The 12724-nt window shown below is 40.1% G+C and overlaps 1 protein-coding gene and 1 long non-coding RNA gene across 2 annotated transcripts; both read left to right on the plus strand.

The window, feature by feature from the left end:
- The first annotated feature begins 828 nt into the window (after positions 1-828).
- On the plus strand, positions 829-8213 carry LOC146477881 (uncharacterized). Its single transcript, XM_085113009.1, has 2 exons — positions 829-3085; positions 5275-8213. Exons 1-2 carry the CDS (start codon positions 945-947, stop codon positions 6545-6547), a joined length of 3414 nt encoding a protein of 1137 aa, XP_084969135.1. The 5' UTR covers positions 829-944; the 3' UTR covers positions 6548-8213.
- Positions 8214-10977: 2764 nt separating this feature from the next.
- LOC146477882 (uncharacterized) lies at positions 10978-12433 on the plus strand. Its single transcript, XR_014865281.1, has 2 exons — positions 10978-11115; positions 12032-12433. It is a non-coding gene; the product is annotated as an uncharacterized LOC146477882 (long non-coding RNA).
- The last annotated feature ends 291 nt before the right edge of the window (positions 12434-12724 follow it).

Raw genomic sequence — 12724 nt, forward strand, 5'->3', positions numbered from 1 at the left:
AATAGTTTGCTAACTTACACGATCACGAGGATGCTTTACGTACGGGTCAGAGAATTCGGGACGTCCCGAGACTGAGGATTTCAGTGATATCGGACACTGTTCAACATCTGCTCTTTAGAGTTCATAGATACAAGCAACGCGCTGTAAACCGTTCTCTTCCCGTATTAGAAATTGAAAGCAATGTCCAAATCAAAAGCTTAAGTCACTTCTCTGTGCCTTATAAGGTTATCCGCATAAATTCGTTTCGAGCAGAATAAATTACAATACTGATTCTCTCATGTCGTCTAAGCATTAGTTACCCTCATTGTGACAGGGGAATAAATGTATCTTAATCTGTAGAAAGTGTGTTACATCAAATCTTATCCTCCGAATGTCAGATCGTAGCTGCTGTTATTTCTTCTAAACGCCCTGAGCGGCGGGCTTCAATACAACTTTCTTGTCCTCGTTAATTTTATCAATGGTGCGACGATTTTTCAGGGAAAAAGTCAAGTGGTTCTTCAGATTTAATCCGGATAGTAGATTGGGGGGACTAATAACTTACTCAGCTGGTGCCCGTGAGATTTGTCTGAGACTGAAATATTACCTCCGCTTGTGACATTCGTGACCGACCCGAATTGAAGTAATGGAAAATATTTCGTTTTCAAAACGGAAGTTGTGTATTTCGTTTATGCAGTTTATGATTCGAAGCGGCTGACAGAAACTAAGATTCGGTAATGCCAGTTGCAACCTATTGCGTTTTCCGGTTTAATACTAATCATGAATAAACCGAAGAACCAACTTTAAATTATTGACGTATTATGGGAAAATAAATTTGCGTAATCAACATAGGCTTGCTACGTCCGTTCTTTCCGAGAAATCAGCTCATTGTTCGTTGCGCATGAGCAAACGCTAATAAGCGAAACCGTTGGAGAGAACTTTCTTTAGCAACGGCATTTGTTTGTGAAATGCTCTCGTTAACTGGGCAAACGACTATGGAGAGGTTGCAGAGAACCAGTCAAAGAGCTTTTATTTTCGAAGGAGATTGGAAGAGACTTCTCGCTTCCAAGACAACCCAAGAAAGACAAGGAAATTTGTTCGGCTTGTGGACAAGCGAAGGTGATCCTGTTATTCATATCATAACTGAATCAGACTGTTGTCCTAAGAGTAAACATTCTCGATTTAGTCTGGCTGACTTCCCCGACAACCGTTTCCCTCTCGTGCATATCGGTAACTGGCGTTATGTTGGTCCTTCTTCTGCACATGTTGAAGATGAATCAACCACCCTTGCCTCTGACTATTCCAGGTCTTGTCAGAACACAGAAGACTATTTTCTAAATATGATTATCACTGAGTCTGATATTACCCTGGAATACCGGCGCAATTTCAAGATGGAAATTTTGTTTCTTCCTAACGAAAGCCCGTTCAGGCGCTTAGCAGCTATGGAAAAGATCACCATCAAAGGCCACGACGAGAATACCGACTACGAGCTGAAGGAATCATTCGTCAAAGAGGATTACCCTACCAGACCGAGACATCATCAAATCGAAGATTCAGACGCAGATGACTTAGAAGATACACTGGAGACTTCAATCGCTAAAGGCGAACAGAAGGCCTTTATTTTCAGAAAGGATTATGAAAGCCTCCGTTTAAATGCAACTCATGGCGAAAGGCAAGGAAATCTGTTTGGCTTGTGGACAACCAACGGTGAACCTGTTATTCACGTTATTTGTCGACCGAACTGTTGTCCCAACAAGTATGACTACTCACGCCTTGGAGTAGACATCTTCAGCAATGATTTCCCTCTCACACACATAGGCAACTGGCTTTATACCGACGTTTCGTTCTCTCATGCCCTTCCCATGAAATCACGTGGGCTTGACTCTTCATGGTGCCCTCACCAAAGAAAAGCCACCGGCAAATTTCTAGACGTCGTGATCCTAAAGTCAGCAATCCTGGTGTTACAAGATGGGCGAGAGAGGGAAATTGAGCTTCTTGACGGCAGAAGCCCGTTTAGGGACATGGAAGGCTTTAAAAGGATCGCCATAAAAGATCAGTACGATGATTTTACTACTGAGCTGGAGGAACCGATGAAACACCTTTCAGTCACTTCAAAGCGTATCTCTCCGCATCAAAGAAAGGAAATGTCAAGTTCTCCAGATTTTGAAGATCCGCCAACATACCGTGATAGTATCTCCAGTAGAGATGGTTGGCAGGAAGGCCCAATGTATCTGGGGACGCCAGGATTTCAGCGTGACTTTACAAGCAACAGCGATGATTTCAAGGTCTTCATCTTTGAGGAGGACTTCCAAATGATGGCGAAACTCGTTCTCAAGTACCCACACCTGGAGACCGGAGGAGACCTGTTCGGTTTATGGACCACTGCAGGTGACGTAGTACTACACATTGTACTTGGCCCAGGTCAAAACTGCAAACGAACTGGAGCTTCCTTCTACCAAGATATCTCTTATTTGAAGCGAAATGGTGAGCTGCTTACTCAAGACTACATGTTGTGCCACATTGGGGAATGGCACTCCCATCATCAGCTGCAGCTTTTCCAGCCAAGCGGGGGTGATTCATCGACCGTTATAAGAAACTACCCTCGTGGAGTCTGTGGTTTCATTTTGATCATTGCCAACATTCTGTCATCACGTGAAGTGCAGTTGTCTCCTTATCTTTACACACAAGGGTCCAGTTATAGCTTTGATAAAAAAGGCAAACTTGTACGACTGCCTGCGCAAAGAAATGCATTTAAGACAATTCGAAGGATCAGAGATAGCATCGAGAGAGGAAAAGAAATTCAAACGCATTCCCCAAGTTTTTACCGTGACGAAGAGGACGTGAGGAACGCCTATGATCCCAGAAGACACCCAACCCAAACTGGAAAGACCATGCAAAAGATGAGCCAGGCCCGTGATCCCATGACATACACAAGGCAAAACCGTAATTACAAACAACTGCATCGACTACAAACTCGTACGCCCACTGGCCAGCTGAGCACGCCTCCGCGAAGAATATCTTCCAGTTCGAGACTGTGTTGCTTTCCAAGTAATCGTCACAAAACAGCAAGGTACAACAACAGACCGGACAATCGACCTCCTTGGAGACATTAATCACTTCAGTGTAAACAAAACGATGTGTGAACTGAACTATAAATCAGACCCATCAACTTAAAACGGCAGAAAAAAACTAAATTCATGGATAGCCATGAATTGCGATTAGTGTGTAGTATATATACATATACGACGTAGACCAGCGTTGTCCATTTATAAGAAATGTAACACTGCAATGGTCTGATTGATGAATAGTCTACTGTAAAACCTCCATGGCTAAGTTCAACTTGAAGCTGTAGAGAAAACGACATTGATAATATTTTATTAGTCATGAATCGGGCATACATATGTAGTAGATATATTTGCACGGGCTGAACATTTCGCCAACACTAGTAGCAAAGTTTTGTAACACCTCAATAGTCAGGTGGTAAAAGCTCCACAACTAAGTTCAAAGAAGTGTTCTTTGCGGTTCAGAAATTCCTCTAAGTGGGTTGTTAGGTGCACTAAGACAAGGTCCAATACCTTCAAATAACGTGATCGAGTCTAGATGATTTGTAAAGTTTCGATCTTAAACACCTTCAGTTTACCATATTATAGAGTAAGTTTGTGTTATTAGAATTATATTTATACCCGCATTCAAACACTTGCAGATTTTGTTGTGTATATATTTTACTAGAGTATAACGTCCATTGTATGCTTTGTATGCTGTATCTAGTTTATAGTTCATCCCTCTCCTATCAATTTTCCTGGGTGCTATTATGTCAAAACTAAATAATGACTGATGAATAATTATGATAGCGATAGGTACGAGATGCATGATCTCAGTAAAATGTGCACTGAAGAGCTTTTATAACATATTGCATAGTAAGAGCTAAGGTATAACGTTAACACAGCACTCAAATATTTTGTACATGAACATAGTTTTCTTGTAACACACATGATGCGAACGTGTAAAGTTCTGTAAAGTTTAATTAAAAATATAGCTGCATTGAGGGTATGTTACAGGTACTGATGTTACGGACCCATTTCATCACTTCCAAGAAAAGCCGGATCATAATGATTGTCAATCAGGGCTAAATTTCAACGATCCTCTTCGAAAGTAGACTGTTTAAGATAGCGTGACCTACTCTTAGTAAATGATATTATATTTATTGCAGTTTGATTTGGAAAAAAATCTCAAACAAAAATTGTGATAATTGATAAACTTTTGAGCAAAAGACAGAAGACCAACGGAGCTTTTTTATTTCAAAGTTGCTACCGTCTCGTTTACATTTCTGAGAAAAGCTTCATTACACTTCATGTTTATTCACAAGAAAATGGAATGAAATGTTTTAAAAGGGTACTCGATGTAGCTCTGAAAATTCCGAGCTATCTTCACTACCCATTGGAGCGAGTGTTACATCCACTAACGTTATATACAGACCCATTAATTGATTTATATTACATGTAATGCGATCAATGTAACATCACTTCGGAGAAACGCCGAATATTATTGTCACTTCAGGGCTAAATTTAAACGAGCCCCTTCGAAAGTAGAATGTGTGAGATAGCGTGACATATTCTATTGTACAGTGAACGCTGGATTTGGAGAAAAAATCTCAAACAAAAATCAGGATTGTTGCTGAATTTTCGGCAAAAGATTAAAGACCAAATGAAATCTTTTGTGTCAAAGCCTTCAATCGCTGCGTTTACATTTCTGAGAAAAGCTACATTGCACTTCATGTTTATTCACAAAAAAAATAAATGAAAGCGTATATTAAATGAAGCGCTGAAAATGTCGACCTGTGTTGATGTGTAATAAATATAATTTAGCTTCTGAGTCTTCTAACGTCAGAGGTAATTTCAAGGAAGCTGCAGACAAGAAAAATCACAGGTATTGAATATGACCTACGGTAAGTCAATCCGCGATACAACACAACATTTCCGAGAAAAGCCGGAACGGATGAAATGCGCCATGCTAAAATAATTCCAAATATTTACATATGTGAAGAAATGAAAGAAAAAGAAAAGAAAACTCAACATAGGAACGTTCATCTTGAAATTAAGAATTTTAACAAAATCGGTGACGATGCAGTGAGAAAATTAAAAACATTGGAACCTGACGCTTGTCAAACGATGAAAAGTCGAACGCGTTTCTAGGAAATTGTGAGGCTAGTAGCGCATGATCAATCTAATATATTAACACAAATCGAAAGCTTAATTTTCATAACGACAGTTGCTTCGACTCCGTGGTCTGAAACGCCAGTATAAAAATGGATGTTCTTCGTAATGCGTTTGGCTTTGGAGCGCGTTTTAAAGTCCACATGTTTCACGAAGACGTTGACAGGATGAAGCAACTAGTTCTCCGTCATCCAGCGAAAGAAACAGGAGGTAATCTGTTTGGTTTGTGGACTCACGACCAAGAGCCTGTTTTGCACATTGTGCTTGGACCAGCTAAAGGCTGCACTCGAACGGAGGTCTCTTTCTACCAGAGCATTCCATACCTGGAGCGTGTTGGGAAGATCCTTACGGAACAGTACCAGCTCTGTCACATTGGAGAGTGGCATTCGCACCATCGACTACATCTCTCGGAGCCAAGCAGCGGTGATTCATCGACCGTGATTCGAAATTACCCCAGAGGGACGTGTGGTTTTCTTCTCATCATTGCCAACATAAAGCCAAGTGGGGAGGTCACCCTATCGCCGTACCTTTACAAAGAGGGACAAAGAGACTATGAAAAAGGTGAAGTTCACATTATCCGTGGCTCATCGCAGAGTCCATTCAGTAAAGTGGAATACATACTGAAAAACATAAATGATGGCGAAGATTGGAGTACGACTATTAACGAGCAAAGGCCGAGGGTAAATTATGGGCAGAATCCGCCTGTCCCTGCAAAAAATGACGAAGAGCCCTGTGTTTACATGTTCCAAGAAGACGAGAAGATGATTAAGGAGTTACTTCGGGAACGTGGTACCGGCAAGATTAACATTGAGGGAGAATTGCTCGGCTTGTGGACAACTCGCAAAGAACCTGTGTTGCACGTCGTCCTCAGGCCGAACAGTAACAAGAAGGAACAACAGCCATTTAACCATCCTCTACAAGAGGCCGAGGAAAAGCCAGGGGAAAGCCTTTCAAAAGAGTATCCATCCTTGCAAAATATCGGAAGATATGTTCTTCGAGATAATTCTCTGCCAAATCCAAATCCAAATCCTGAAAAAGGAAGTTTAGAAGAAGCTTACAGGATCTGCCAAGAATTTCCTTACGGGGGTGTTTTGGTCGTAGCATATTGTGTGGTAGTTGACGCCGAGGAGCAACCTGCTTTGGCTGGGTATGTATACCACGGCAATCCGGATAAATGTCAGTCACTTGAAGTAAGCATCCTTTCTGGTACAAAGATCTACAGTGAAAAACAGGAGCCAAACGGCAAGATTGAGGAACAGGGAGGCAAAGAAGGAGACACCAAAGGGGATCTAATAGATTTCGACGAAAAGCGGCCTGACTCCCCCAGTGGAAACTTCGGACAGGATACGTTTGTCTGATTGTAAAGCTTTATATGCTGATCTGCGTTACAATTCCCGAGCTCAGATGAATTGTTAAGAACTGATAGAGAGCTCGCCAGACTCCAAGGACACTAAAGTATTAATTATAATCTGAAAAAATTAGTCAAGTATATACAGAACGAACATAACGAACTATCCTTATGCCTTTTGTTAAGAATAATATTAAACACTAATTATAAATTTCTTGAGATGCTAAGGATATCCCAAATTAGGGATATTGAGTTCATATTTTCGTTTCATTTTCGTTTGATCTCTCAGGCCGCCCGGAAGTGTTCTCATCAGTATAGTGAAAAAGGTAGTTTAGCTCCGCGCAGTTCAATTTTGCTTTCAGGAGTAACAAACGGCAAATCATACGGGATGGTAACAGTTAACAGCTTTTACGGTCATACTATTGGATGTGTCTGGTGTGAACTGATTTAGTAATCAAGATTATAGAATGACTAGTACTTGATTTCTTGGAAACACGAATGTATCGTCAAAGTTTCAGACTAAATATATTTTTTTAAAAACCCAAGGACGTCAAAATTGCACTTTGCAAGTCTGCTCGTTTTCTGAATTGTGATGCAAAGGCAATTTAATTCATTTTCTAATGACCTGGAGTTTTATACCTCCTCATAACCCAACTCCTACAACCTCTCACTGCTGACTGAAACGATCGCGGTCTCTTTAATGGCTTTCGCGGAAAATTGCGCCTGCCCTATAATTTCCGCTTTCATTTTAGTCAAACATCTTCCGCGAAGCAAAGTCGACATTGCCAGCGCGTTTCTCTCGCTTTCATTTCAAAGCCGAACTAAGCTACTGAGTCTTCAGTCTTGTGATTATTTCTGCTTGACCTGAGGTGTGTGAAGCAAGTATGGAGGATAAGAGTAACCGGTCAACCAGGCCATATGACACAGGCTACAGCGAGTCGTTAAGAGACAGAGCGGCGGTGGTAAACTACAGCAATCGGCGACCACAAGAGGCACGACAGGAGCGGCTTCACTTTGATATGGATACCGGACGATTGATGGTGAACAATTCGCCCGAGGAACAGCCAGCTCTGCCGGATAGAGGACCCGTGCCAGACCGTCCTGTTCTGGATAAAATGGCTTCTCAAGGTTTCTTTCTTGACTGAACTGTGTCGGCTCTGAACTAAAGTCGAGTCGGACTGCTAGATGAATGCTTTTTATGACTCATAGATAAACATTAACGCTTTGTCAATCGCTAAAATGTTCATCGAGCAACCTGTGGGAACAGTTACAGAGAGTAGAAAATTATTTATAACATCTTGATGTCAGTATCATGGGCTCTTCACCGACTGCTTCACCATCGATTATAATGCAACGACTGTAACCTAGAATGGATTAGTCATAATTTTCTGTCAATTTAAATTCAGTAATAGCTTAATAATAGCCGAGACCATTTAAAGATCGAATAGAAGGTTCCATTTTTCCGTTGTCGTAGCCGTTTTGTGTTTGACAACAAATAAGTAAGTTTTCGTCCGAATACTGTAAACTATCTTGCTGGTTAATTTCGTGCATAAATTTTTAGACTTCTACAACATCAATGTAACGTCCAGCATTTTCCAGTTGGCAATTTGTTGATTTCGTTTTTATCAATAACATGGATAGCTGTGTATCATGTAATAAACTCATTGAAAAAGGAGCGTAAGAATCTATATTCTTGGCTTACATGTTTAAATTACGATATCTCAGTGTTCGGCTCTGCTGTTTGGGTGTCATTAGCCAAATCTCAAACGCAATAGACGAGCTTGTTTACTTTATGGCAATATTTCACCTTCTTTGCTAAATCTGAATTGAATACGTGTACAACACACACCAAATTATATTTCCTCTATATAGCAGTACGGATGTATCAGCTTTCGACGCGGAGCAGTAAAGAGACTCCTTATATTATAGAAGCATTTGAAACTATTTTCTCTATTTAAGAGGAAGCAGTGAAGGATATTCTTCATCTTCATGGTATTAATCTCTCCCCCAAGGAATCGTATTTAGGCTCTTTCTCTTCTCATTAATTACGGTATGCCGCTTATTTATACACGTTTTCTACATTCAGGTTGTTCTGGCTTTCGAAGCATACTGACAGGTCATCATGATCATCACATTTCAGCATTCCTACAAAGTGTCAACACAGCGAAGATAGTTTGTGTTGCGAACGAAAGTGAAAAGTACAACGTCGGAAAACCAAGGATATCTTTAATGTTTGCAAATGCTTCTTTTTTTTATCGATACGCAAGACTTTTTAAAAACCGCAGTAAACCACGATACAAAAGGGATTCTAAAAAGGATCAAGTTAAGATACATCTTGTAAACAGATTTTCTCTCATTTCCAAGAAAACTCATGTTTTGTATTTATGAACCAAGTGACCAATCAGACGGAGACAAACTCTCAAGGGCTTAAAGTTCGATTTCCAAGGTAAGTCATTTTCCAAAAATTAGACTTATTAACATGCGACAAAAACATGTCAGTGCAAACAGAGTGTTTCATTATTTACAAGACACATTCCAAGAAAATCCGGATGACTAAGGACACTTGTTATAAATTGTCGGCATTTCCGGGAAAAACACCAAGACAAAAACATTGCTAACAAACAGACCTGTTCCAAGATTACCATTCTTACAATTACCATTTAGTCCATCTGTTTTATCCACGTTTTCTTGAAAATGTTTGTCAAAGCCAGAGCCAGAAGATATGCCTGCTTGGAAGAATGTTCAGCAGATTTAAACAATAACACTTCAGTTTGTTTTTCAAGGTTTTCACAGAAGGATCGATTGCTCGCACGAGGGGAAATTTCCCGGAAATATGACATATGTACAAACCCTTATTGATTCTAACCAAGTAACATGCCGCGGGTACACGTTGAATATATATTTGACTGGTTTAATTTCATGATGCTGCTGAAGGCGGTTGTTCTGGCCCACTAATTGGATAAACCTATTCCGGCTCATTTCGCCTCAACCTTTAAGTTACAACGAATGTAGATCGAAAAACGTAATTCCCAATGACATAATTCTGTCCGTACCCATTCCCAAATAAAATGAAGTTGTTTGATATGGTCGATTCTTTTCTCTTGACTTAACTCTTTATTGTTCCGGTGGGATGTTCAACTCCTCGGGCAGATTCGTGTTCCGATGCGGTTACATGTTGAGGTCACGCAATTTTAGAATGAATCTGTCACGCTTGGTCACACTACTTCTCACAGTTTTCTTTTTAATTCATTGAAAGACTAACCTCACGTTAAACGGAGGGGAAACGCTATAGAAATGTCGAAAGCTATACTTTTTGTGTCATTCTTTTCATCTTTTTAGTCAAATTAAAGTGCGCGCGTTGAAGGGTTTTAATCTGCCTCCTTCACTGGTGTCAAATTAAACCACCTGACCAATCTGTACTTCTAAGTGAACTTGATGTTGGGATCCATATGTCCACTGAAGTGGCCGCGCGGTCGTGCAGCGTTCTATGGGAAGGTCGAAGAGTGGTTGATTTGCGACTGGGTCATTCAGTCAGATTGTTCTCCTAGTCAAGACATCCCCCAACAGCGCAGTAAGGGTGAATTTTAATTTGATTCCAGTTTAATTAATAATCAATAAAAATTTCTGCAAAAAATTATTTCCCTTCAGATTTAACTCAACTACCTTAAGGTCCTTCCATTAAATTACATTGCGCATCCTAACTGCGCATAATTTCTTGTGTCATTATCGCGCGCAAATAATGAATTTCGAGATGATTGGTCGTTTCCTCCTAAGCAAGTCATGATAGTAATCCCCATTTTTATTTCATATATTTTAAGATTCTCAGTGATATATCCAAGTTTGACGAATATTTCGTAATTTTAGGATCTTTGACCGAGAAGTAATCAAAGTGAATCGAAAAACGCTTTAATGATAAACAAACATGAAAATAAGTGTCAGCAAGTTAAAGGGAGAGTTTCACGGTTCGGCGCTTGTGCGAGCGATGACGTAAGCGCTGTCAAGCTAATTGTTTTTGGACCAATTAGAAGCGAGTACATAACACCGGCGGGATACGGTGGGCAAGAGCGGGAAAGTCTTATAACTCGCTCCCATAAAATAAAACTGACTGGCCAGTGTAACGTGAACTACCATACCAAATTGTTCCCTAATAAATTTCTGAAAACAGTTTCATGTCGTAGGCGCAAATGTTAAGAAACGTTATAAACTTTCAAAGTAGTCGTGGGCAGAACCCACCCCACCCACGGTCTAGATGGGGTTTCACTTCTGCACCCATCCAAACATACATGGTTAAATATAACCAATTTTGGTGCTATAGTTAAAACTTGGCGTGTCAGGCGATGTTGGTGGTCCTTTCATCTTTCAGTTTGTTTCAGAAGGTCCAAATGTAAAAGGTGGTATCACTCACTATTATAAAATCATTTCTGGAACTGGAAATTGAAAGTCAAGTTCCCCTTCTATTGTTATGTAAGATTTCATTTTCCATCACGATGATACAAAATCGTGCAATTTGTCTCTATTTAAAATTCACTTTGAGAGGAAGGAACCCTGAAAAGCCAGGACAAAAGACTTGATAATAAGGTAAGGAGTCATTTAACTTTAAAGTCCATTTAACTTAAATATGCAATAGCTGTTGATAGGTACAATCAATCAAGCTTCATTTATTCGCAATAGTACTTGAATATCATTCAAACGAAGAGTCACCGGAACTGTTAAGAATCTTAACTGGCTGGGCAAAAACCTGAACAATCGACATCCAGACAAAACTTACAAAACATGAACAAATAGAATATTAAGTTTAATGAAGCCCTCGCATAACATCTTAATTTCTCAAAGTACGTTTTTGGCATAGTCCATTAAGTGAGTCGTGTTTTGCGTCTTTTGGTGACTTGGCCTACGAGGTCGACATGTGGCAAAGTCTAATTGTTGCCGCAAAATAGTTGATGACCTCAGGTAACACGCTTCCCAGTGCTACGTTGCATAAAGAATCTTAAGACTGTCACGTTCGTGAAGGTTTTATGCACCTGGCTAGCTTGTGTTTCCGGCTCGTATGACAATCATTAACAACGGACACTGAAAAACAACAAAACTTCAACCAGAGCACTGGGAGTTGGTACACGAAACTTCCACTTACGATTGCCCTATGCATCTGGGGCTATGATCTTTAGTAAGGTCACTACATTTTTTGAAACTGTTTCTAATGCACATTCACATCTACGCTTAAAAAACGTTTAAAAGCTGTTTAGTTAAACTCAGTTTAATTTTTTTTCCTTCATAAAAGATGCTTTCGGATTTTTGTCGACTACAGATTTAGCACAAATGAAAGCATAAGTTAAAGTTTACTTGAATCCTTTTTCAAAGCCAATGATTCAGCTTTATATTACCGATTTTCATCTTGTTAAACCTAGCTTAATTAAACATATTTTGCTGGTGTGAATGGGGCTAAGAAGTGTATTTCTAAATTAATATCTTAATCAACGGCGTCACCTTTTTGCAGTAACACCCCACGGCTCCAGTTTGAATTCTACCATGTCCGATTCCAAAGACACCAGATCAGGAAATGGCAAGGTTGGATCACAGAAGTTTAATCACAACGATGACGATCAGCCACCATCTAACAGTGTTGCCGCGTCCGAGCCCGAGATGGAAACACTGGTTACACCGGGTGCCCAAGACTATCCTGACCGTCCTGTGGTAAGCAGTATGGCTGCTCAAGGATTTTTCGCGGACTCTGAGTGAACCTGGACCTCCCTTATACAGAGCTGAAGACTTGGTTATTTGTTTTTGTTAAAATACTTTACCCTTCTGTAAGTTTTAAAAACGCGATTCAGTTCGCTAGAACTAGCCGCATATGTAAATGAACGAATCTGAATTAAAGACTTTTAACAGGTTTAAAAAACTTTCATTTTGTAATTTAAACAATAGTCTACATGTTTCTGTTGAGGGACTATCGTCTTATAGGTGCCTCGCGGAAATTTGATGGTCTTAAAACAATATTCGTATCGAGGGCTTATATGCCAGTTTTAAGAAAATCAATAGCCCCATTTACATTTTTTCCCAACAAAAATCACAGAGTCTGGCATTTAGAATTGCAAGCTCGCCAATTCGATCTTTATATTATGGCAAAACGTTGAAACAATTAAGTGCCCCCCTCCCCCCGCCCCCACTGTCACTTTGAACAAATAGACCT

The sequence above is a fragment of the Pavona decussata genome, unplaced genomic scaffold (genome assembly GCF_977016875.1).
Source record: "Pavona decussata unplaced genomic scaffold, jaPavDecu1.1 SCAFFOLD_68, whole genome shotgun sequence".
Lineage (NCBI taxonomy): Eukaryota > Metazoa > Cnidaria > Anthozoa > Scleractinia > Agariciidae > Pavona > Pavona decussata.